The sequence below is a fragment of the Haplochromis burtoni genome, unplaced genomic scaffold (assembly GCF_018398535.1).
Source record: "Haplochromis burtoni strain Fernald_Lab_line unplaced genomic scaffold, NCSU_Asbu1 Contig_22, whole genome shotgun sequence".
Lineage (NCBI taxonomy): Eukaryota > Metazoa > Chordata > Actinopteri > Cichliformes > Cichlidae > Haplochromis > Haplochromis burtoni.
In genome coordinates this window covers 3,436,539-3,463,261 of record NW_024582383.1, presented here as the reverse complement: position 1 = coordinate 3,463,261, position 26,723 = coordinate 3,436,539, and the positions used below count along the sequence as shown (strand labels likewise).

Genomic DNA, 26,723 nt, shown 5'->3' with positions numbered 1-26,723 from the left:
AAAAAAGTGGAGTCCTTGACGTCTCACAATAATAAAACCAGGGTAGAGCCAGCTCATTCCTCATTAGAGCCACTTGGTGGCAGTGTTGCTTCACAAACATGTAGCCATTGTTCTTCAGATTGTGTCAGCTTGGCTCTAACAGACCTGCTGATAAAACCATTAAAGCGTTGGTCGGTGTGTTAGGAAATACAAAGGTCTAAATCTAAAATTAGATAGCTAATCATACAAGTAACACGCAGGCTGTGGTTGCACATGTTAGCATAGATAAACACACTTTGCGTAACTTTAACATTTTAATTGTTGGTTGCCTTGGCTCTGCTACTAAGACCTATGAAATGACCCCATTTTAACTAAGCTGAAGAAAGTACAGCAAACAATTTGAAATAAACATTTTATTAGTGACAGTGAATATCTGGCATTGGTAAAATACACATAGTACTGCATGAAAAATAATAAACATAAAAATGTCTTTGCTTAAACAATAAAGTTTGCTTAGTTTTTGCGTTCCAGAGTGGCTGAGGTGATCCTTACAACAAGCTCTGTGATTTTAGCTGCGAAATCTTCTGAATTCTTGGATTTTCTAGAGAGTCTTAAGGAGATGCTTAAAGACAACGCAAGCTGACTAGAGTGCTACTCAAATCACATCCAAATAACCTGAAATCATTGACTCATTGACCAAAAATGATGCTTCACACACCAAGAATAAAGTCAGCTAAATCTTGCTAATCTTGTTATAGCTTTAGGTAAAAAGCTGCTACATAACAGTACCCTGTGCATCACATAACACTCAAAGGTGTACAAAACACATAGCAATCATCTAATGTTAAACAAGAAAACCACGGTGCTATTAGAGTCTTACATTTATGCTTTGTGAACACAGAGACGTGTAAAATAAAAGGTTATTAGTTCAGTTATCAGTAATGTTTGTTATGAGCTGCCATCGCTTGAGCTCAAACACCAGAGCTCAAAAAGAGGACACTACCAGAGGAAACATCAGTAGTTAAGCGTGGTTTTGTGTATTAGTAATAGCAGCCATTCCTATGTGACACATGCAAAACGTGCATCGCAGAAAGAGTGCTGAAGACAGCAGAGGGCACTGGAGCTTGTGCAGCTTTGTACACTTACACTGAAAGGCGAGACCAGCTTTAATTCACAGTTTAAACAAAGGATCAAAGGAAATCCGTAATAATTCAGACATAACTCATAACTGCTGCATATCTGGACCATGGCAGTGAAAAAATGAAATTCAAAAGTGTGATTATATAATCCAACAACCCAAAGGGAGTTTGTTGCAGCTGAGACTGAGTGTTTTTCCTCCTAAATCTCCTGCTGACTCTGTCAGTGTGCTCCACAGGTGCCACTCTAATGATGGCACCTGGGCGTGCTGATGTACACTGAGTATACGTCAAAGTACTTGTACTTTTTCTTAAAGTATGTATTTGTAACTTTCCAAAGCATGAAATTTAAACAATAATGTGGCCCTAATGCAACGACTGTTAAAGGGCAGACTGCCTCCTACATCTGTGCAACACTGAGACTAGAAAGGCCAACAGTTAACGTCTGAATCTTATGGACGTTTCAACAAATTAATCTTAAGTCAAAAACAGGCGAAGCTATGAAATCAGGTTTTGCTCGTTCCAATTCGATCGTTTTCTGCTTATTCAAATACGGATCTTCCTCCATTGCAGGGACGAACGGATGTCTTTATGAACCGAGCTGCAGGTGAAAGTAAGCACTGTATGTTCTTGGCGGTGACAGAATTTGAACATCACATTTATTCATGCTAGGCACTATCATGATTGAGACGTTTGGAGATCTGGAGATTTTACCTGTATGATTATTGGTGACTGTGCCTCACACTTTAATGAAGAGAATCTGAATGTGTGCGGTCCAACTGGGCCGTGCACATTCAGATCGTGGAACCATGCAACCCTACGGGCTGAAATATTTTTAAGGACAAAGGTATTCAAGCTTTTTTGTGTGATTGCAAAGTGACAGTAAGGTGACGCATCCAGTCTTTGAAGGAACACAACAAAGCCTCTAACTCTCACGTTCTGGCTGGTGAGAAAGAAATGTTGAGGATGTCCATGTGACAGAACATGAGCTTTCTTCTCTCCTTCATGTGCACGTACACAAAAACACAGACATATGCACTCTTGGCTTTGAAATTGCTCGTACAATGCTAAAAATCTGTACAATATTTAAATACTGTATTTACAGAAATAAATACACTGTTGTTTGCCTCAACTGGCCTGCTGCACCTTATACGTGCAATCAAAGAGGTCGAGTGGGCGGGGTCATTCTTTCCACAGCTGATAATCAGAAGCAAAAACTAATAAAGGCCACAGTTAAGCAGATTGATGGTTGTTCTTTCTTTAGAATTGAGCTTGCAGCACATTTCACATTACTGGAATCAGATATAACACTGGATTACATCAAAGGGCCAAGCTGGTGCTTTTGCATGATTCAGCCTAATGGTTAAAGTGGCTATATACTTTATAAATATACTACTATAAATGTAGTTGCAATAGAATCACCACACCTTCAGCCTTTACACGGGTTCCCTTCGTTTGTGTAGTACTGGGTCTAAAGGCTTGATCATGAAACCAAAGCATGAAGAGGACAGCATGTTTTTCCTGGTAGAAGAAGCTTTCCACTCCAGCGGTGGACAAAGGCTAATAAAAGTTGAAAAAATCAGCAATCTTGGTTGAGTAAAAACCCATATTTCTACAGATGGTACAGTGACTACCATGAGTGCACCAAACCCTACATGAGGCTGTAAACATAAAGTATGTTGCTACAGGCGAAGCACAAATATGAAGTAAGTATTAAATGTCTATGCAGGATGTAAAACATGTTTTTCATAGATTGTAATAATGAAATCTATGAATGAATGAGCCTGACAGTGAGAGTCCGCCCATGCTGGAAGCTGAATTCAATCTAAAAATATGAACTACTCTCACATCTCCCATTAATGGAAAAAGAGCAAAATGACTCAAATTAATATTTTTGCGTGCGTTCTCAACGCATTAAGAATGATATAGTGTATATTTGTAACTTTAGTTTTGGTAAATGTTAGCGAGTCAGCGTGGTTTCACTTGTAGCGGCTACCCAAAGATGTCACAGCGTTAACACTTTGCATCAATCCTCCATAGCTGAACATTTTTACATAGTAATGCTAGTTATTTTTAAGCTAGCAATCTCACAAATGGAAGATGACTGCAAGTCGTCCAGTTGGCAGACTGGCCATGTATAAGGAAAACTGTGTGTTTTGCCCTCGAGGGAACCATTCAAAGGGCTGAATATTGCAGAACTACTAACATGACACGAGTTTATATAGAAGAACATTAAGATATTTTTGTGTAGCTCTTCTGAGGATGTTTACTGACCCTTTCATAGTCTCAGAACAGAACAACAACAAACAAAGACAAATTCACCGTATGTGTTCCTCTCTGTGCCAGAGGCAGTAGATCTGCATAACATAGATTAAAGTATGAAGAAGCTTCTGTCAGGAGCTTTTAAGCCTCATCACTGGGTTCAGGGGTTTCCTTGGAGGGAATGACCACTAGAAAGCTGCTTATCCACGAAACCTGACAGATGTGGTGAAGTGACGAACCTAAAACATACTAAGCTCTCATTAGTGCCTCTCTTCTTACCTCGATGATACGCGGATTCTAAAGCTGAATGTCTGAGTTAAGTTTGCACACATCATCACTTTAGTGCTTAAATGAAGAGCGACTGAACCTTCCCGGTACACGCCCCTACAGGTGTGTGTTTGTATGTATGTGTAAGCTGTTAGCGTCCGTCTCCACAGCTCCGGACTGGAGCACGACTTCTCTTTTGATACTTAATGGCTTAGGAAATCAATGCTAGCTTTGACAGTGCGTCCGGTAGACACGTCCACTGCCATGGCTCGGATCTCCGTGTCGCCGAACTGCATGAGCGTCTGGATCTCTCGGCGTGCCGCTGTACTTTCTGTTCCGCTCACGTCTAAGCGCAGTGTCCCACACTTCCTGACACCGGGCTCGCTGATGAAGCTCGCATTCTCCTTCTCAGAGCAGTAAACATGGATGACAATAACCTGCTGGGAAGGTTTAGCCGGCGTGTAGCTCCGCTTGACCATCTCGCCAAGCGCCACAGACTGGTCCGCAGCTATGAAGGTGTCGAAGACGTCCGTGCACCAGCGTGTTCCATCTTTAACTAGCAGCTTCTCCGGTGGGTGCTTCCCCTCCACAAAACGATTGAGGACACCAACCCCGTATGTGAGTGGCGAGCGGCGGACTTTAATCACACTGGGGTCCAGGCCAAACAGAACAGCGCCTTTCAGGATGGTTAGGCCAACGTCATGGGGAATGATAATGCGGCTGCGGCCCTGAAGCATGTTCTGGACAGCTTGCTGCAGCAAGGGAGACTCGGCAAAACCTCCCACTAAAAACAGGAACTTGATGTCACTGACTTCTGGCTTCTCGAAGAGCTCAGCTGCAGGAGAAACACAGAAATGCCTTTTATTCATACCCAGTGAGTGCACTGATAAACAGCTGAATTTGAATTTTATGACCACCACCAGTCTCTGAGCCTGGTTCTGAAGGACGCCTTATTGTCCTCCCACTGTTGCTCATGTGATTGTTGGGCTTTTCTGTGTATTGCACGGGGTTAACCTTTCAATATAAAGCACCTCAAGGCAACTGTTGTTGTGATTTGGCGTTATGTAAATGAATCGAATTGAACCTGTCACCAAAATAACATGGTTTATGAGGCTTGGCCTTGCTGTTCTACAGATCCTCATCATCTGGCCATAGCAGGTTTCCTCTTGTAAAAGTCTTCATGCTTTCCCATTTCTAGAGAATCCTTCCAATCAGATAATCGATGTTATTATCTCTCAGTGTTTTCGCTCATCAGTGCGATTCATACACACAATGATGGCAGGAAGTTGTCACGCAAGGCTGAAAAAACAGGACTTACTCATTTTAAATTGGTTCTGACACGGGAGCAAGAGTACAATTACCCGTTTTGGTGTTTAAACTTCATTAAGGTTTGTGGATTTCCTTTGATGTCTTTCTTGAGACAACGTATGGATATTAGGCAGATTGTTTATTAGATTCCTCACTTTGGGGCTTAATGAACGAACACAGAGCAGGTCTCTCCCACGTTAGCTTCTCTTCTTTGACGTCCTGTTAAATCCAGAATTGAATTCAAACTCGTTCTCCTCACATACAAGTGCATGTGCCGCAGGTTTCTTCCTGTTTAAAGGAAGTTTTTCCTTCCCACTGATGCCAAATGCTTGCTCATTGTCTAACTGCTGGGTTTCTCTCCACTACTGTAACATATTTACAATTTGAGGCAGCTGCTGATGTGAGTTAGCACTTTATACATTAAACTGAATTAAATTCAGTTGTAGCACTGTCTTTGCAGTGTTTTCAAATGCATTTACAAATGTCACAGAAAAACAGGGGTTTTATTTTATTTATGTTATGCTATAATAAATTGCTATAATCACTATCTGTATTGAAGCAGGCCCATCCATCCTTAAGAAATGTGACCTACTTTCATGTGGTTGAGGAAACTGTGGATTATCTAGGCCAGGCAACGCCAGGCCTCGAGTGCCGGTGTCCTGCAGGTTTTAGATCTCACCCTGGGTCAGCACACCTGAATCAAATGATTAGTTCATTACCAGGCCTCTGGAGAACTTCAAGACATGTTGAGGAGATAATTTTAGCCATTTGAATCAGCTGTGATTGATCAAGGACACATCTAAAACCTGCAGGACACCGGCACTCGAGGCCTGGAGTTGCCCACCACTGATCTAGGCTGTCTGGAGTTAGGGAGTGACCAACCCTGTCAGTTTGAAACTGAGCAACAACAACACATTGAACAGAATGTTACTGATCCCAGTGAAGATTTTTGACACTCATTGTTCAATACTTATACGATCTTTTGTACACGTAAGGGTCATTTTTCCCATTAGTTACTTGAGAGTAGTGGCACAGTGACTAAAGGTTGTCTTAAAAGTTGCATTGCAGTTTTAATGTATTATTATTAGCAATACAAATACTATTATTTACTTTGCAACTTGCTTGACTCTAAGGTGAGCGATATGTGTTTATGCAGGTGTTATAATGTAGCTTACTGAGATGTTGGATGATGTGGTCTATGGTGGGCTTAAAGAGGGAGTTCATAGCATCTGGATTCATCCGCAGCATCCCCTGAGATGACCACTTCACAAAGTCCACACTGGAAAGAGAGGAGAACATCTGTTACATACACTGTATTCATTTCAGTTCACAGGCAGATCATTAGTTAGTTACAATAAATTATCAAATCAAAACATCACTGAAGTGTCAAATTTCACAAAATGGCAAAGACTCATATTTATAAATGACAGCACAAAATGTAACTAATGATACAACTGAACTGTTGTTCACTTTATTCTCATCCAGATACAACATGTTTGTTACAAATGGGACTAAAAATGCAAGAGTTTAACTGTTTATTAATGCAAGTCAGAGATAGAAATCAAAAAAGACTTTTGCTTCAGGTGATGGTCCAGAAAATTAAAGCATCTCTTAGCCTCTTAACATGTTAGCACAGCCTACAGACAGCCACTAGCTACAGCAGTATGAAAAAGTAATTGCCCCCTAAACCTAATAAGTGATTAGGCCACCCTGACAGCAACAACTGCAACCAAGCGTTTCTGATAACTGGCTGTTACAGTGCTGTGGAGGGTTGTCGAGGTCGCCTTGTCAAGGTCATGTCACAGCATCTCCATCAGATTCAGGTCAGGACTTTGACTAGGCCACTCCAAAGTCTTCATCTTGTTTTCCTTGAAACATTCAGAGGTGGACCCGCTGGTGTGTTGCAGATCATCGTCCTGCTGCAGAACCCAAGTGTGCTTCAGCTTGAGGTCTTGATGGCTGGACAGTCTCCTTGAGGGTGTTTTGGTAGACGGCAGAATTTATGGTTCCGTTTACCACAGCAAGTCTTTGGTTCCTGAGGCAGCAGGACGGCCCCAGACCATCACACTACCACCACCTTATTTTACTGCTGGCAACATGTTGCTTTTCCCAAAAGTCTTGGGACTCATCAAGATGATTCAAGATCAAGAAACTGAGAGGGGTCTTTATGTTCCTGTTGCTCGGCAGTGGTTTGGAACTCATTTTTTGCCCAGTGTCTTTCTTATGGTGGAGTCATGAACTCTGACCTTAACTGAGGCAAGTAAGCCCTGTGGTTTTTTGGATGTTGTTTTGGGGTTCAGTGACCTCTTGCAAGAGTTGTTGCTGTGCTCTTGGGGTCATTTTGGTTGGCCAGCCACTCCAGGGAAAGTTCACCACTGTTCCGTGTTCTCGTCATTTGTGGATAATATCTGTCATTTTTGGTTCGCTGGAGTTCTACAGCTTTAGAATGGCTTTATAACATTTTGCAGACTGAGAGATTTCAGTTACTTTGTTTCTCATTTGTCCCTGAGTTTCCTTGGATTGCGTCATGGTGTCTGGCTTTTGAGGATCTTTTGGTCTACTCCACTTTGTCAGGCAGGTCCTATTTAAGTGGTTTATTGAGAACAGGTGTGGCAGAAATCAGGCCTGGCGGTTGCTAGAGTAATTCAACTGAATAAAGTGGACAAACACTTTTCACACTTTTAAAATTTCAACTTAGTCAAGATGTTGACAAGCTAAAAAAAACTAATATGTGCCTAATCTGTCTTGATGGATGCTCAATCATCCAGGTCAGTAAATCCCAAAAGGCAGCTCATCTGGACTTAGCGTTTAGAATGGTACTGAGGAACTGGCCTCCCAGCCCATTGTTCATCAGTGGGCTAGGAGATGTCCCCTGATGTCCTGTTCATAAGGTTGGAAACCTGCAGTCAGCTGAGACTGAAGAAGCCCCCTGATGATAATGAAACGTTTCTGAAAACGTCCAGATGAACAGAATCAACCTTTTGGATCATGTACAGAATCAAATGTGATCAAGAAATATTGCAACATGAAATCACAGAGTCAATATAATTCAGATTAAATCTGAATCAAAAGCAAACGAGCGCATCTTTTAGGTGTCAGGATTATGCAGACGCTCATGTCAGTCCAGGATTGGGTTTTCTGTTTACACTCACTTGCTTTTGCGCAGAGCATGTTCCACACTGTGGCCCCTGAACTTCTTGTAGTAGTCAATGAAGGAGAAGGGCAGGTTAATATTGAGAGGATTGGTTCTGTCAGGGGCTGCAGCTCTCTTTCGAGACTCAAATGCAATCATCAGATCCACCCACGCAGCTGGCCTCTTTATCTTAAATTGGTCAATGAAATCTTGGCCAAAGATCTTACACAGCAGCTTCTCAAATTCATAGTCAATCCCAATGGACCCATAGGGGCCACCTGAGAAAACAGACAGCTGTGAGTCACATGAACATGGTCTGATGCTTTAGCAAAGTGTTACGCTACACGTGCTTTACCCGACGCCTTGTAGAGCTCTTTCAGATGTCCTTCTGGAAGACGGATCTGATGGACAGTCAGGTCAACTGTTCCTCCACCACAGTCCACCACCACATATCGGTCACCTGTGCAGAGAGAAGTGAGCAGGTGAGAAGCATGGCATGAGACAAAGTGCATGCACTGTGTTGTTTACAGGAACATGACTTTGTCTGGCACTACTGCTTCTGGAGTGAGGCCACAGAGAGCACTGCTGATCTGATCCTTGTAAACTCAGTTCTAAGGCAGTGTAGAAGGAAGCAAACCACTCAGGACAGGTGGAGCTAACAGTTTTAATAGCCTTTATTAACCCTGTAAGACCCATCACAAAATAGCCAGAAAATTCAGATTTTTTAGAACTGAGATGTTTATGAACCCTTATAACAAAATCCACACAATGTGTTTATTGCTTTATCATGTTGTGTTTGATAGATTTTTATTATGTGTATGTTTTGTATTGCATTTGATACATTGAGTGTTTTTGACAACTGTTTGATAACAACGATGTTAATTTTAGACAAAAAAAAGAGTTTTGTCCATAACATTTTGAAATGATGGCAAATATTGATCATGTTGATGCAGGTCTCAGAAACTCATGTATCAAATATGATACAAAAAGTTAATATGTATCCATGTTGAAAGCAATAATTATAGTCTTTGTATTAAAGTCAGTCTTCAATTTTTAGTTAGAACTTTTAAAGATGAAGGGTGTGTAACAGCACAGCCACTCGGCTGTGACATGGGAACAGCACAGAAACCACAGCTCCCGTGGTTATTAAAGCTCGCTAGCAGGACGGCGTTTAGCAGACTGATACTGTCAGCTGCAGGTAAGCATTTGTCCAGTGTTCAAGAGCAGAGATGCTAATGAGCTATCAAGCCTGTAAAGCAGGGTTTCCAGTGGTTTGTGCTGTGATTGGTTGTTTGCTAACCAGTCAAATGGTTTATGTGTTAATTTAGCAGAGCTGCACATGTGCCGCTGATGGGTATCACGAATAAGCCTTAAAACCTCTTCAGCTGGGCTCTTTTCCCACCTAAAAGGAAAGGTTTGTAAAATAAATGAGCTCAGTTTAAAGTGGCTCTAAAACCACATGTGTGTGTTGAAGGAACAGAAACTAATTTTATAGGGAGGCTGTAATATCCTGTCAGGTGACTGTTTATTCTGATATGACCAACAACATAACAACCAACCACAGCAATGCGTCCCTCTGGCTGATCCAGCCTTTCCCAGTTAGTGCAATCAAATGAACTTATTTAGCAAACTGCATCAGTGTTATTTGGCTCCATGCTGGACACACATCCCCACTGTGGTTGTGTCAGAAGGGTAAGAAACTGCCAAATCAAATGTGTGGCCCTACCTTCTGCCAAGCCAGCAGCTGAACGATGCTTAAACTATGTCGGTGTTTCTGAACACTTGAGTTTTTTTATTTCTTTATACGTTTGGTGCCAATTCTCTAAATATTAGGTTTATGATGCTGGTTTCTTAATCGGCATCATAATCTCTTAATCTATGACAGGATGACAGTACATGAAAGAGCCAAAGGAGGCAGCCTAAAGTAAAAGAGAACAGATGAGTAAAAGAAGAGAGAGACTCTACCTTCTTCCAGCTCCGACCAAAGCTCCCCTATGACATTTTCCACCAAAAACGTGCGACTCTGCCGGTTGCGCCGTACATGCTCCTTAGCTGCTTGTTAACAGAAAGAGAGTGTTCTGGTGAGTCTGATCAAGGCAGGAAGCGTTGCTATGAGAAGTTGAGGGCTCATATACAGTGGAGTGTGAGACAAGCAGCAGCCTGAGATGAATCCATACTATGAGCAGGATCTCTATAGAGATCTTTTCAGGAACAGTTTCATTAAAATGATTATTAAATGGGTCATTTGGTTGGCATACATACATACAGTCACTACAGAACATGATATACAACGTCATGCACAGAATCTAAGTGGAAAATGGATCTATTCAGTCTTATTTATATAGATGCGAATCACAACAGTCACCTCAGGACACTTTAGCTTGTAAGTTAACGACCCTACAAGAATACAGAGAAAACCCAAACAATTGGACAACGCTCCACGAGCAAGCAGTTTGGCGACAGTGGGAAGGCAAAACTCCCTTTTCGTCTGCAGATTAACTCTGTTTATGTATTTTCCATTACCACCACAGACGGTCTGCAGCGTGTTGGTGATGTCACCAACCCTGAACTACAGGTGCTGCATACCAGTGATTGTTGCATAATGGGGAGGTTAGGTCTTATCAACCAATCAGCATTTGCAGTCGCAAACTTGATCCACTGCCAGCGACATGCAGTTGGGATCTGAAGTCCCACAGATGTGTCCATCAACATGTTTGGTTTGGAATGAGCCGGAAAGACGATAAAAGAATAAAGCATGAAAATGCAGATTTTTAACTCTCGCTTACACTCCAGCTTTTCGTATGTTATAACCAATAGCAGCACAAGTAAGAGTGGCAAACCAGCAGTAACACATACTTTGTGCACTGCCTCCAAATGACAACAGAAGACGGGCCCTGGAGCAGGGCGGCCACCCGAGCGCTCTCTCTGCTCGACCACACATTTAGCTTTAGCAAACCGACTGCAGGGTCCTTTACAGGGGCCCTCTTCTGTGTTGTGTCATCTACTTAGCTTAGACCATTCAGCTTCCCTGATGTATAATTCACGGCGATCATCCAGGCACGTCACCGTGCATACTATATCACTCTGTGCCGGGTCCCGATCCGTCATGTGTGGACCAGTTTTGATGCACCGTGTTATGGGGTTCAAACAGTGTTTAGAGAAAACGTCACAGCTGTTCCGACAGTCCCACTAAAGACTTTTCTGTGGGCGAACATCCTCTTTTTCTCTGTTTACCTGAACTTTGTTTGCTGTTTTAGCTGTTTTTGTTGTTTCATGGTTGTTTCATGGTTTTGTGGGGTTTTAGCTGAGATTCTGATGTTTCCATGGATACCACACATCTATGTTTAAATAACAGATCTGTACATCCTGTTAAACCAGCTGTTCTCCCTTTTACCCCCAGTAAGGGGAATGGAGGTTCAACAAGTTAATTGTTTATTGCTCTTAATTACTTTGTGTAGAACTGTAAAACATAGTTTAAGGTCCAAAGTTTATGCTTGTGCTTGTCCGTGGTGAGAGGCCGATCAAAGTTAAGTCTGTTAAGCTGAGGTTTAAGGCCTGGACAATTGTCAAACCTTTTGTTCTCCATTATGGAAAATTGCTGAAAATAAAAATGGTTATGATTTTAGCTCCTGATTCGATCAAGTCTCCACGTCACTGAAATGTAGACAGGTTCCGCTCACTTTATGTTTTCGCTCGTTGCCTTATTCCCGACCCACTTGGGTTTAAATGCCTCAGTGTCTCTGCGTACCTGGCCTGTACCACTACACCTGCTGTCTTGGAATATCTGCCCCACTTCCTTCTTTCACACAATGGTATGATTCCAGTCTGCCTTTGCATGTGATTGGCTGCATGATGTGTCCGTCAAAGTCTCACCCTAACCTGCATGGATTCTCAGCAGGGCTGAAGATTCGACTCACACATAATAATTACATCGTGTGAAACCCATGACCTAGAGCAATATTTAAGTGCGTTCCCAGCTCTGACAAATGTTTTTAACTGACTTTAGCAAGGACTGCCTAAAGTTAGCACATGAGTAGGTGTAAAGGCCAGCCAGCAGACCTGACATCCATCACACTTTCCTGTTTTAGAAGGTGGCGTGGCCTGGAAGAGAGATGTGCAGCTGAAAAGCTGCTATAAAGAAAGACCATGTAAATAAAATCACTCATCCTGCAGCACTGTGTGGATGGGTCCTTTTTGTGTTACAAATGGGAAGAAACAGGACCAGGCTTGGGAATGAGGCTCATTTGACACAACCAGCTGGGGAAGAGGGGCGAGGTCAAAAAGACGAACGCTGAAACAGAGCCAGAGATCACAGTAATATAAATGTACAGTATGCTATGCCTTCTGATGCTGCTGCCTAAGGGAAGCATGTATAATGTAAACAGAATTGGTCCTAGCACTGAACCCTGTGGAACTCCATAATTAACCTCAGTGTGTGAAGAGGACTCTCCATTTACATGCACAAACTGGAGTCTATTAGATAGATATGATACAAACCACTGCAGCAGAGTACCTGCAGCATGCAGCTACTTCTCTAATAAAATGTTATTGTGAGTAGTAACAAACACTGAGGTTTAACAGGAAGCTTAGAGATCGTTCTGTGATTAGCTGAGACATCTAATGATGCTTTTTAAGTAAAGGTTTAATTCCTGCACTCTCCTGTGGTACTTAACCTGTTAACAGAGAGACTCAGTGCTATCTGAGTTCATCTTTCTAAAAACATTTAGTGTAAACTTTCATTTTTACCAGAGCAGGTCCCTTTGACGATGAAAATGTTCAGTCCAACTATAAAGAATTTTAATTACACATGATGCAGAGAGGGATGGACAATCAGTAGTTATGTACAAGAATCTCAGGCTAAATGATACCTGAAAGATCAATCCAAACCAATCAATATAGAAATAACATAAACATTACAAAACATTACAGATGTGTGATTTGGACTAAACCATGTGAGGAAGAATATGCTTCAGTGGGAATCCACATCCAAAGGAAACTGCAGTCGTGTTCCAATAGTCTTTAATATTCTGACAGCTTATTTATTATGGACTCATGTGTGTACTGTGAGATGAGATGCATGCACCTGACTGTTCACAGGGATCCTCCAACAGAGTGTTGGACTAACGGACTCTCCTATCTCCAAGGAAAGCTCAGAAAATGACAGAACTGACACCCAAGTCTTTAAATCATCTTTAAACCATTGTTTCTAATAATACTACTCTGAGACGTATTCACCGAGGAGTGACCGTCACCACTTACAGGACAGTTTGTTAGGTAGATTTCTAATCAGCCATTCTCATGGCAGCATCTCACTTCATTTAGGCATGTCAACAGGGTTAATATTATTAGTTATTTTTGTTGTTTGTACTGGGGGACCATTTCCAAGGCATCCAGTTACAGCTAGAAATATGTTCTCCAAATGCAGTGACACTCGTTTCCTGATGTATTCATTGTCACCTGAATTGTACAGTCTGTTGCAAAAACGCACATTTCAAAGGTCCGTTTTCAATTGCTCTGAATCTTTGAAGCCCTGAGTGCTTCCTGCTTGAATATGACAAAACCAATGAATGGTTTCTCTACGATTACAAACTGTCATGGTCCTGGGTCATTTGACTCAGCATTTTGTGTTTATTATTATTATGATCTTGTGTTCTAGTTCGTTCTGATCATGTTTTTGTGTTTTGATGCATGTCCCTCTGCTCTCTGTCTGTACCGTGTCTCTGAGTCCAGTCTGTGCATTTCCTGTTTTACTTTGAAGGTCTGTGTCTTATGTCAGTGTGTTCAGTTTTGTGCTCTCCCTGTCTCATCTGTGTAATTAGTGTCAGCCGTGCCTCCCAGCTGTTTCCTCCTAGTCCTGTTCACCTCTTGTATTTAGTGTCTGCGTCGTCCCTCATTCGACTCTGTGTTCTGTTTGCCTGCCTGTTAGTTTATTTGCTTTGTTTAGTTAGTTTTCTGTTCAGTATGCAATCTCCCAATAAAGCCGGGTGTTTTCACATTTGCCTCCGTGAGTCCTGCTCTTGGGTTCACCATTCCCTCCTGCCTTCACACAGCTATGGCACAAACTCTGTGATTTTTCTATTCATTTCTGTGTTTTATAGCATGCCTGCCTGTAGCCGAGGTCTGAGCTGCAGGCGGTGCCAGCACTCACACTCTTCTATTCTGAACTCATGCTTGTGTTGCACAGGCAGTGTACTGTTTAGCATTAACCCTACAAACTGAATGGAACATATGTTACTCTAAAGCTTTGATGATGCCTTTTAGAAGTGAGGTGTTAGAGCGATATGATGATGCGTGCTCGATCATCCAGGTGAGGAAATCACAGAACGCTGATTTTGTTCATCTGGACGTCGTCAGTGTCAGAAACATTTCATCACACATCCAAGACTGAGCCTGAGACTCAGCTGGATTCAAGTTTCCCCCATTATACACAATAAACTAGCACTATTTTCTTAATAATGAACAATGGCTTCAATTTCATAATGATTGGTAGGTAAACTGTCAACATTGAAACTGCCATCTTCAGACGAACAGAATCGGTTTTCTGCAGTATACAAGCAGTATACATGCAGTATACATGCAGTATACAAGCAGTATACATGCAGTATACAGCAGTATACAAGCAGTATACATGCAGTATACAAGCAGTATACAAGCAGTATACAAGCAGTATACATAGCAGTATACAAGCAGTATACAAGCAGTATACATGCAGTATACAAGCAGTATACAAGCAGTATACATGCAGTATACAAGCAGTATACAGCAGTATACAAGCAGTATACATGCAGTATACAAGCAGTATACAAGCAGTATACATGCAGTATACAAGCAGTATACATGCAGTATACAAGCAGTATACATGCAGTATACAAGCAGTATACATGCAGTATACAAGCAGTATACATGCAGTATACAGCAGTATACAAGCAGTATACATGCAGTATACAAGCAGTATACATGCAGTATACAAGCAGTATACAAGCAGTATACATGCAGTATACAAGCAGTATACAAGCAGTATACAAGCAGTATACATGCAGTATAAGCATATACAAGCAGTATAATCAATATATGCAGTATACATGCAGTATATATGCAGTATACATGCAGTATATATGCAGTATACATGCAGTATATTTGGTCTTGTGCACGTGTATAAAAGTGTGCTGCAAAGGTGCACAACTAGAGCAAACTCATTCGTATCCATGGATACACAAAAGAACCAACAATGCAAATGGAAACAAGCAAGGCCAAAATGAGTCTTTGAATGTGGAGTTTGTCTTTATGCAGACTAACAATAGGACTGATAAACCTTGTAAGTCTTCTGTTTTGGTTGTGGTGATGAACACATGCTTTGCACCAAATAAAACTTAAATATGTGAGAAAGAAAGCACAGAGAGCTCATTGCTGTTTAACATTTTCACTTTGCATCATTGGCACACTGCTTGATACACTAGAAATGATTCTGTCCTGCTTTTAATGTGGAAGCATAGAAAACAGGCCACATGTTTAACTCGTTCCAGGCCTAATAAAACCATAATTAAAGTCCTTTTGCTCAGATGGGAGGTTGAAATTTCATGTAATTTCACCCCTAATTACTATTGCACAGATTTCGATTGCAAATGACATTCCTATGTTTTGGGTTAGTGGGGGCAACATGAGCAAGCATTTGGTGGTCTGGCCTTAGCCCGCGGGGCCAGCCATGCTCAGCCCAAACGAGCCACATGGTTGTACCCCTTCACACAGGAGGGGCTGCAGGGGACCAGTGCGCTGTGGACCAGGCAGCAGCTGAGGGTGGACGTATTGGTGGTCCAACCCCCAGTTGCTGAAACTGGTTTTAGATATATGTGACGTCCACTTTTTGGTGGGAGAGCGCCCAAACTGGTGTTTGAGGGCGAGAGACACTGGTCCCACCTGATGACTTGACTGTCTTACTGGTGTTGAGGTTTACATTTATAATCTTAAATGCTTATATGCTGATTATATTGCTTTATATAAGAAAGGCCTAACTCTGAGTACACTCTGTGCCAAAAGTGCTGACAGGAAACTGCATGCGTTTGCAGAAGCGTGGTAACTGCAGTAGAAAGTGAAACCAACTAGGCTGTTTGATCGAAACGTAAAGTGTGGTGTGACGTAGAGAGCAAGTGTATAAATACCTAGGCTTCCGTTTGTGCTTCAGACCTGGGGTTGTGTGTTTTGTGTTCAGGACCACTTCTGAGCTGTGTCTTTTTGGCCGTAAAGAATACAAAAGAACCGAATTTAATACTGGGAAACTTTAACACTAATGTGGAGGGGATGTGACTGCAGGGACTGACATGCTCAGCCGTGAAGCAGAGTGTTTTCTATCCAACATCCAAGATTCACCCTGACTTTCCCAACTTTCTGTTGCAGTTTGCATGGCTGACACGCATCTGCAACACTGCAAGGACACTGCCTCTGGACTGGCTGACCCTCTTCAAGAGGGTGTACCAGAGAGTGTGCTGCAACTTTTGGGCCTCAAGCTTCTCAGCCCCCTGGGAGGATGTATGCCAGAGAGTTGGAGAGGATCTATTAGTCAAACCTCAGATTCGAAAAGGAAAGGAGCCATTTCAGGCATCTAACCAGGATGCTTCCTGAGCACATCCTAGGTGAGATTTGCTGGGCATGTCCCACCAGGATGAGGCCGGGGAGCAAACCCAGGTCAGACTGGAGCAATTACATCTCCTGGCTGGCTTTTGAACATCTTGGTGTCCCCCAGAGGAGCTAGGAAAGATGGTGGAGAGAGGGAGGTCTGGGCTCTGTTTAGACTGTTGCCCCCGTGACCTAGATACGTGACAGAAAATGTACGGATTGATGGATAATAAATCTGAAGAAGCTGATTAGTACAACACAATTCTCAGAGAAGAAGCAAACATAAAGGGAAATGTGAAGACTCAAAAGAAACGAGTTGGTGTGCGTTTGAATCGTTTTTGAAAAGTTGTGTAATAATTACCTGGTGATGCTATAAAGAGAACAACATAAGGGAAAATGTTATGATGCCAGTAACAATGTTGCCATCGGAAATCAAACACTGAACATGACTGTGTGCATGAATGAATGAAAACGTGCTCGTGGCTTCAGAATAATCTCTTATATCTGTTAGTGAGACATACCTTGGCTCATCCCACTGCCCACATTGTCAGAGGGGCTGAAGCCATTCTGTGTGGTCTGGGTGCCCAGGTCCACCATCTGGTGGAGGCGGAGCTTGCGGCAATAGATCGATGCTGCTTCAGGTTCTAAGGCGATGATCAGCTGCTCAGGGTTTTCCCGGGATACCAGACCAGACTAGACAAGAGCATGCACAACACAATACGCTTCAGCTTTAAAGGACAAGAAAAGGTTTCTTTTGTCTTTTCAGCTTCTTCTACTGTGTCCACATGTAGTATACACTGAGGTACCCCGTGTTTGCTGAATTATTAGTCACAACTGTACCTCACCTTTGACCCTGTGACAGGTGGGATAGGTTACAGCCCCCTGAGAAAATGGGGTTTTCTCTTTTAATCTACAAGCTCATCCGGTCTCTTATGCTTTGTCACAATTAAAATATTTACAATTAAAACCTTCCTCTTTTTAGTCTGACACTTTAACTGTTTCACAATTTAGCGTATATAGAAGTTTTTCTTCTGGTTATTCGTACATCACTACATCACTCATGAAGAGAGCTGCAACAATTAAAAATCCACTATTTATGGACCCAGTCCATAAAGGGTCCACTAATAAACCCTTTATGGACTGGTCACTAGACAAGCATATGGATTTTTAAATAGAAAAACACACCATCAAGAATAAAAGTTTAAAAAACAAAAGCCAGAACACAAAGCTGGAACAAACACTCTGTGGAAACGTAACACTCTCTGATTTGCCTTTCATTAGCTTTAGCAGTAAGACCTGTAACAGCGTTAAAGGTTTAGCATAAACACCTCTCTGACAGACTCAACACCAACTTACAACAATATATTGACCAGAAAAAGAAAATACAGCCACCCACCCCCACTAGGTGATGTAACTGATCAGTGGGGACCAGAGAGAAACAAAGTCATTGGTTTTTTGAAAAAGCAAAAGTTTCCTCCTGATTAATTTGATCATGCAGTAAAATTCTATATAGATGGACGCATAAGCAGTTTTTTGGTTTCCAGTTCATCAGAACAGTTTTCTTGGCAATGTATAAGGAAGTAAGGAGTATAAATGATGTATTTGCTTCCATGTCTAGCAAAGACATCATTCTAAATTGAATTCTCTTTCTAGTCCCTAAGAGGCACAGCTGGGTGAGGCTGGGATACCATAACTAAACCATGTGTCTTCACATATTCACTGCCAGAGCATTTGGACAGGCGTGCAGGACCATATAACACGGACACAGCTTGCAGCACAGTTGCTGCAGGCTGCTCACCCACACTTCAGAGAGGGCTGATGTGGTCTAGGTCTGGGACTTGCTGACTCCTTACTGCGCCCTAGTTTGTGGTCTGGGATGGCTCAGTCTCTTCTACGTGGGAGGTGGATCTGCTTGGTGTTGAGTGGTTTTTGGGCACCTGCAGCCCCGTTCATGCTGGGATGGCTGGCCTATGGCAGGGTGGGCTGCCCCTTGCCTCTGGTCTTCTAGGGCTCTTGATCTTTAGCCATGGTGCTTCATCTAGGCCTCCCTCTTCTTAGTCCTGGGGTGGACACGAAGTTGTCATTGTGATGTGTAGCCTCGGATCAGTACTCTATGGTCTCCTGGGTCCTGCGGCTCCTGGTTGTGTTATTGCAGCTTCTCACTCTCACTATAAGGATGTCAAAGACATCTACACAAACACTCACACATGTTTGTTGCACATTCTTTCCAGGTGCTGTTTGCTGTTGTATATATGCAGCCGGTGGCGACACCTAAAGAAGCTGGAACCATCTGTATTGTTGGTGCAAAGTCATATCCCAGATATTTGAGCAATTTGGCCTCATCCTGTAGGTTAGAGGTTTTTGTTTCCTTAGTCGTATTTTAAGGGGCAGAGTTACCCATCGAATGGATGCCTTTCTTTGTATTGGTTTATCTATTGTAGAAAGTTCAATGTTCTTTCACTTGGCTTCATAATAAGGCTACAACATACGAGAGGCCAATAAGAGTAGTAAACCCTAACAAAGGCGGAGCTTGGTTAGTCTCTAGCCAGTTTTCTTCCCAATTATTTAATTTGTGATAATTACCAGCTGACTTGTATTTTGAATAATATTAATCTCTACAATAGAGAGTACATGTTCCCCCACAGACTGGTACCGTTCCAGTGGCAGCCCGTCTACGACAGGAGACGTCTTAAATCCATCCTACCTCAGTAGGATCGCTAATAAGAGCTCATCCTACCAATGCCGAGGGACTGAATGCCAATGAGGTTAAAAAGTCATTAATTATGTGTTTGGTGTCCTGCGCTTGTTGGGAGTAAAGGAATCTATAATACTGTTTTCTTTAGATATGATCCAGGTTGTAGCTGTTTGTTTTCATGGATCTTTAATCTCGTGAATATTATTTTCTAAGCTAGGAGTTATGATGCTTTTGGGCCTGCCTCCTAATACCGTTGCTTTATAAACCTCATTTTATTTGACCTGTTTGTTGTTTTCTTTTCCTGAGTTCTTGTATAATAGAATGATTTTTCTGAACTATATGCTCTTATTCTAAATCTTTAAGCTTTGCCTTTAACTGTGTTAGCTCTTGATCTCTAAACTTTTTGCAGCGTGCTACAATAGGGAAGGAATAACCTCGCCATTGTCATTTTCCAACAAAGTTGGTCCAGGTACTTTTTTAGTACCAGGTGTGCTGGGGTTTCAAGCAATCCGAGCAGGTACTAAAATGTGACGTAGTTAGACTGCATGCCACTGATTGGCTGGTCAGCCGGGTCACTAGATGAGTCAAGAGAGCGTCTCGTTCACAAAAATCGAAAACGGCATTTTTGAAACACAGCAATGGGAGAAATGGCTACAAAAAAAACGCCGTGGTCCCCGAGTCTGACGACCGAGGAGCAGGTATATTCTTGCCTCAATGTCCACCGTTTTTGTGGCGCTTGTGTCACATATGAATTACATTGGAGGGTCACTCGCTCGCTCCTGAGAATCTGCCCCTGGTCGGGTGCCAGGGTGGGGCCTCTGTAACCCTGTCCCAGGTAAACTGGACCTCTGGTTTTGTCATCCAAGTATTCTGACTGCTCTTAGTCATCCCCTCACACAGGACCTTTTGACTACCAGGCAAGATGTGAATTTTCTTAGACATCTTCTGTTGGGTTGAAATTGTTAAATGTTGTCATTGTAGCACTTAAATGGGCGACCGTGGCTCAGGGGGTTGGGAATCGCATCTGTAACCGGAAGGTCGCCGGTTCGATCCCTGGGCTCTCTGTCCTGGTCGTTGTGTCCTTGGGCAAGACACTTTACCTTACTTGCCTACTGGTGTTGGCCAGAGGGGCCGATGGCAGCCTCGCTTCTGTCAGTCTGCCCCGGGGCAGCTGTGGCTACAACTGTAGCTGCCTCCACCAGTGTGTGAATGCGAGAGTGAATGAATAGTGGTATTGTAAAGCGCTTTGGGTGCCTTGAAAAGCGCTATATAAATGCAACCCATTATTGTGTATGGTTAGACCGTTAGAGGGGTTAAGCCATACACAGGGTGAGGGAAGATGACCCTTTGTGATCAGCAGGAAAACACCCACATCCACACACACACACACACAAACGCATGCTTCTACATGCATACAAACACACACTCAGTGCCTTATTTTTTTGACGCACCACAGGGGTTTTTTTGCAATGTGTGTTTGTGAAACTGTGTGTCACAGAATAAAAGGCTGCAGGGAAAGATGGTTCTTTGGAGTGGTCTGAGACCGAGGGCAGAGGCGCTGCAAACAGGCTCCCCTTGCTAGCAAGTTAAAACCGGTTGAGCTGTTTGTTTTGCTTTCTTCATGGGTGATAAGTCTCTGAACTAGCGGGCCTGCTGAAGCGCCCCACATAGTAAGGAGGTCTGGCCCAGATCTGGTATCAAGCAGGCACTGCTGGCTGACTTCTGGCACGATAAGACATATGTCATCCAGATATGGGCCAGGCCTGGCATAGATGGCACTGTCTATGTGATGGCATGCCATATCTGGGCCAATTGTGATTTGGTGTATGTGGCCCAGGCCCATAAAAAACAGGTCGTCCCTGGATCCGGCATCAAGCTGGCACTTCTGACTGACCGGTGTGTCATGGCAGGGTGTCAACCAGATGTGGGTCAGGTCTGGCAATGATGGCACTATTTACGTTCCTATTTTCCTATTTTAGTTAGAAGACCTAAATGCCATGTTGCAATACTATACTGCTATGGTAGCCAACGTTTCAAATGCAGGTTTGACAGATTTGTGAGTTTACACTTTATCCAAAACCTAGTGACGGTTTACTCGTCGTTGCCAGTGGGTAGCTGTAGCTCAGGAGGTAGAGCAGGTCACCTACTGATCAGAAGGTTAGTGGTTCGATCCCTGACTCCTCCAGTCTGCATGTCAAGAGTGTGAATGTGCATGAATGTAGTTAGGAAGCACTCTGTTTAGAGAAAATTATGTGACTGGGTGAATGTGGCATGCTGTATAGAGCACTTTGAGTAATCTGGGACACTAGAAAAGTGCTATATAAGAGTCAGTCCGTTCACTGTCTGAACAGAGTTTCGTCATGTTACTTTTGCACTATTATGTTCCGGCACATGTCTTGGTTAAGCTACACATTAGGCTGACATCTGGGGCCAGAGCTGAAACTGGTCTGGGTCAGCACAGGGCCAGCAGTGTGTCTGCAACTGGCCCGTGGCTGCACACAACTTACACATGGCCCATATACTGCAAAGAATGACGGCCCTTTGGTGGCCCAGATCAGGTTTGCCAGAGGTAATCCCCACATGGGCCAGCACAGGACCACCAGTGTGTCTGCAACTGGCCTTGTGCTGGCCCATGTGTGGGCCACCTCTGGCAAACCAGATCTGGGCCACCAAAGGGCCGTCATTCTTTGCGGTATGTGGACCATGTGTAAGCACATTGTGTGGGCCAGATCCAGGCCATACCAATTTTGCTATGTGGGGCAGACCCAACATCTTCTAAGTGAGGTGTTTTTGCCATGTCCAGCTGGCAGGAGGATTTTTATAGATTCGGGACACATTAGAGTGATTATATCTCTGGAGTGACCTCAGTGTACCCCAAGAAGAGCTCCAGGAAGTGGCCAAGCAGAGGGAGGTCTGGATATCTGTGATTAGATTTTAGCCCTTGTGACTGGGAACCCAGATAAGCAGCAGAACATGGATGTATGGATTTACAGGTATGGACACAACGACACTCAACAGTACTTCTACTTAATGTTAAAATCACCACCACATTTGTGGGTGAGTGGGGGAAGAGTCTACCTTGTAAGCAGCTTCCCTCATGAACTGCTTTGCAGGCATTTTCCAGATGGCAGGAACTGTGATCACCCATCTGACATCACTGTTGTCAAACTCGCCGCCTGTCTGATCACTCAGCTCCTGTTGAAAGAACATTTAAACGCGCCATTTAATCCTTATGCATTTCAGGTTTAACTGTGAGTTCATGCCACCAGTCAGAGCCTCTGAGCTCAGAAGCAGTCATCTCTCTCTGATTGGTCCACTGTGCATGCTTTATCACTGTAGTACCCTTTAATTCATAATGTCACAAGTTTGTGAAGTGTTTATGAATGGACTTCAGGCTTCAGGCTAAAGCTCAGTTTGTGCCCAACAGAATTACTAACATATAAAGCTTTGACACTAAAATTCATAAAATTCAGAATGAGAAAATAAAATAGGCCTTAAATTTGCTAATCAATGCATTTTGCTTTGATTTAAATTCTACACATCTTCCAATGTTTGTCAACAGAAGCTTAATCAAAGGAGAAAATATTACTTTGCATGAGTAAGAGAACAGAAAACATGTGTTACCTTCAGTGCTTGTTCCTTAAAGAAAGCCAACGCATAGGCAAAGATGTCCAGAGCTTTGACACGCTTCCCATTAGCTGCATGGAGGTCAGTGTTGATGGACAGGTTCTGATTGCAGAGAGAAGACATCACAGTCAATATATCACTGCTAGTTTCTTTTCTATTCCCTTTGTGGATTGTCCACACGCGTCTACTACCACGCCACACTGTACAATCTACTCTATACATTCTTAACGACCTCTCATCCATGACCAATTTAGACCTATCAGTTATTGTAACATGCATGAGTCACGGGTAAACATCTAAACTTGACAAAAACAGCTGGGGTAAAAAAAGTGTCTGTCTGTGAAGTGACACCAACTATTCTGACACTGAAGGACTCACAGCCATTGGATGCACTCAGTTTCATAATGTATGTAAAAAAAAAGGTCTATCAGATGTAACAGCATGTTTCAAGTAGCCACATATTTAAGCCCATGGTGGGCTGAATGGCAGTGGTCGTTTTTTGGATTTTCAAACTTCACATGGCTCACGTCTGTACCTGTACTTGCTGGGAAAAAAATAGAAAGTGAAACATTTTGACATATCCCTATAGTGGGCCTATAACTCAGAAAACTCCTCATCATAATAATATTGTACAAAAAACAAGCTGATTATGAGAGACTCAGATGGAGGGACTCCCTGAATATCCACGTAATGATCCTTTTACTTCAGTAACTGTTGACTGTGGGAGAAAAGTGTGTTGTAATTATGAGCAGTAACGGGCTCTGAGCCAAAAGCCATTGGCAGAAATACAGAGCACAGCAAAAATATTTGCCCCTGGTTATCTCTTTATTTTTGCATTTCTCACACTATGTTAGACACATTAGCCGTTGATGTTAACGCAATTTAGTATCCAGTATACAGAACTGTTTTCTGTGAAAAACAAAGTGAAGGTGCGCCCAACTAATTTGAACCTTTGGCTTCTATAATATGTGGTTCTATAGGGCTTTGGAGTTGACGTAAAGCCGCAATGCATTGTGGGAGCGCGGCACTCTTTTAGCAGGCCACGAATCAAAACAAACACAGATTTCAGCACAAGACCCCTGCTTGGTTTTGCTGGCGTGCAGGGAGAGTCGCAGCTTCAGTGATGCATGCTGTACTTGCTACAAGTTTGGACACACCAGTGTTGTGAATCGTGTGTGTAACCTCGAAAAGTCTGTGTCTACTGTGCAAACAAGATGGGGCGTTGCACATGAAGAGGACGCACGAAAGGCCTACACCGAGACAATGGCAGCAAAGTTTATGCGGTTTTTTAGTGAACACAAATTTTCCAGAACTCGGAGCATCTCCAGACGGACTCACAATGTGTGACTGTTGTGGGAAGATGTATCTGGAGATTAACTGTCCTTTTAAACACTGAACGGACGGCATAAAGCAGGCATTGGCTGCACAGGACACAAACTTCTGCCTTCGGCCACAAAGAGAGTTTGCTGTGATACGCATCTTCCCTGATGTGGACTTCTGGGAACCGCGTTTGAAGAAAACACAAGACTTCTTCCAAAAGTGTGTCCTCCTGAACTAGTGGGAAAATATTTCTCAAAAGAAGGGCTGCTCTAAATAACCAATAGTGTTTTATTTTGTGGTTCACAATTGATGCCAGCTGTGCGTAGCCATGTTAATAGTTTGCATTTCAAGTACATCTGAACAAGTCTTGAATAAAAAAACCAAAAAACATATGTCCTTTCCGTTTTATTGAAAGCACTTCATAGAAAGTTACATGGGTTACAATGAACTGTACAAACAACACAGCATTTTTAAGAATATTTAATAAGAGCAAGTTTCATTTCACCGAGGTTTGACAACCACACTTGGGCACATATTTACCAAAATGCAGCAAATCTTAACTATCTTATCCAGCAGCACACCAACAGAGATCTATGGTAGAGAACTCCATATCAGCTTGTCTCACCGCTGCTATCCAGGCCTGACGTCTTCTTTTGGTAATATCCGATACATGTGATGCCTGACGTTGCTTCTAGAAGGGGAAACGATAAAAAGAGAGCCCATTTTCCAGCTTATTCCCTTCCCGATTGTGCGATCTAACACTACAACCAACAACACGCCAAGTACGAACCATGGCTCACATTATCCGTGTGCTTTCACCCTTTGTTTGGCATGTTCAAATGGCCCCTTGACCAAAACTCCTGGCCACGCCCCCTCCCGTGACATCAGGCTCCAAAGCCCTATTGCGTGCAGTGTACATAACCTAATGTCAGCTAGATCAATATTAAAATGTATAATATTGTTAAAGTCACTAAAATTTGTGACTTGAGCTCTATGTCTGCTTGTGAAACTCAGAAATTCAGTAGAGCTGATATGTAGCTATATTAAATACTCACATAAGTATTTTAAATGTATAGAAATGTTTTAAATGAATGAAGGTGTGTCTTTGACCGTTACTGTGTAACTTACTTTCAGACTAGTTGATCATAGGGGATAGACAAAGGAGATTTCTGTGGATTTCTCCTGTTTCTTTCCTTGTTTTTACTTCTGTTGATTCTCCTGATTCTTTTCCAGTTGCTGACCAAACACAAAACCATCCACTGAAGTGCACCATACTTCTCAGCTGACTGGCAAGTTAGGGATTCATAGTTTTCGAGATTAGCTTCTGATTCTGATCTTTTCCATATCTCTCGAGGAATACTGGATTTAGGTGAGGAGCGTTCTGCAGCAACTACTGGAAAATCGTTTATATGTGAAAGCAGAAAAATGTAAGTTTCATGCCACCACTGTCTCATTCATGGGTCACATTTTGGCCAGGGGGCAGGTGACGTCCCAGAGTCTCGAAAACAACTCCAGCGTTTTCTAGTGTTTGCCAATTCCCACAGGTAATTCATAAGAAACTACAGCCAAGTTGCCGCTCCGCTCCCTTGGTTCGCTTCACTCAAGGTACCGTTCACCTGGTCCTCCCACCACCTGGTTGGTGTAGGGGCATACTGTCTCACAGGTCTGATCCCCAAGGCAAACTCCAGCCGAGCGCCTTTTTCTCCCACCGCAGAACAAAATTATGATGTGGGTTAATATCCGTTGGGTTATGGATGTGCAGAGTGGGCCCAATGGATAACCGCTGTTATCTATTGGGCCCATTGGGTTATCCAAGGTTCGTGTGCCACCCAGGAGTGAGAAGGACAATAACTTTTCTCAGACAACATTTCTGGTGGCCATCCCTAAACAAAGATGTGAGAGAGTCTGTTGCCATTTGTCCTGCCTGCGCCTGTAACAAGTCCTCCACCAAGCACCTCAGGCCTACTCCACCCATTAACCACACCAATCCAGGGCGCATGCGCACGCAGCGACCGGCAGTGAGCGAGAGCTTGGCATCCTAAGTTTTTAAGTGTTTAAGTTCTTATCGTTTCTTTTTGTTTCTATCGCTGGCATGTGTTTTGGTTGAAGGAAGTGACAGTTTTCTTACAAAGTGACGCTCCACAACAGTGAGAACGTCATGGATTCTTTTTTCTTCATTGTGGTTGGATTTCTACTGTGCTGGCTTGTTTCCGATGATGTGGGCGAGGCCGTGAGTCAGCTGAGGATTGTTTACTCCCACGACGAACTGTTAAAACTTGATGGTAAGGACCTCACCTCATGTATGCCGGATTTTATACATAGAGACTCTAACAGAACGAGTGAGAAGAGGAAGAGGAAAAGAGGGAGACGTGGAGGTGTTAAATTG

The 26,723-nt window shown here is 42.9% G+C and overlaps 1 protein-coding gene across 8 annotated transcripts in view; it reads right to left on the bottom strand.

Annotated features, from left to right (window-relative positions):
• Positions 1–377: 377 nt before the first annotated feature.
• hspa12a (heat shock protein 12A) overlaps positions 378–26,723 on the bottom strand; it is an 81,733-nt gene continuing 55,387 nt past the window's right edge. For 2 of the 8 annotated variants that reach the window (XM_014332005.2, XM_014332006.2), the window contains exons 5-13: positions 23,015–23,119; positions 22,469–22,585; positions 17,217–17,388; positions 17,057–17,065; positions 10,051–10,140; positions 8,441–8,545; positions 8,105–8,363; positions 6,128–6,231; positions 378–4,479 (exon numbers count right to left, since the gene is read on the bottom strand). In XM_014332005.2, coding sequence (XP_014187491.1) covers positions 3,848–4,479; positions 6,128–6,231; positions 8,105–8,363; positions 8,441–8,545; positions 10,051–10,140; positions 17,057–17,065; positions 17,217–17,388; positions 22,469–22,585; positions 23,015–23,119 — 1,593 coding nt within the window. In that variant the 3' untranslated portion in view covers positions 378–3,847. The remainder of the gene's footprint in view (positions 4,480–6,127; positions 6,232–8,104; positions 8,364–8,440; positions 8,546–10,050; positions 10,141–17,056; positions 17,066–17,216; positions 17,389–22,468; positions 22,586–23,014; positions 23,120–26,723) is intronic. The other 6 variants (XM_014332007.2, XM_014332008.2, XM_005917023.3 and 3 more) reach the window with 4 other exon arrangements.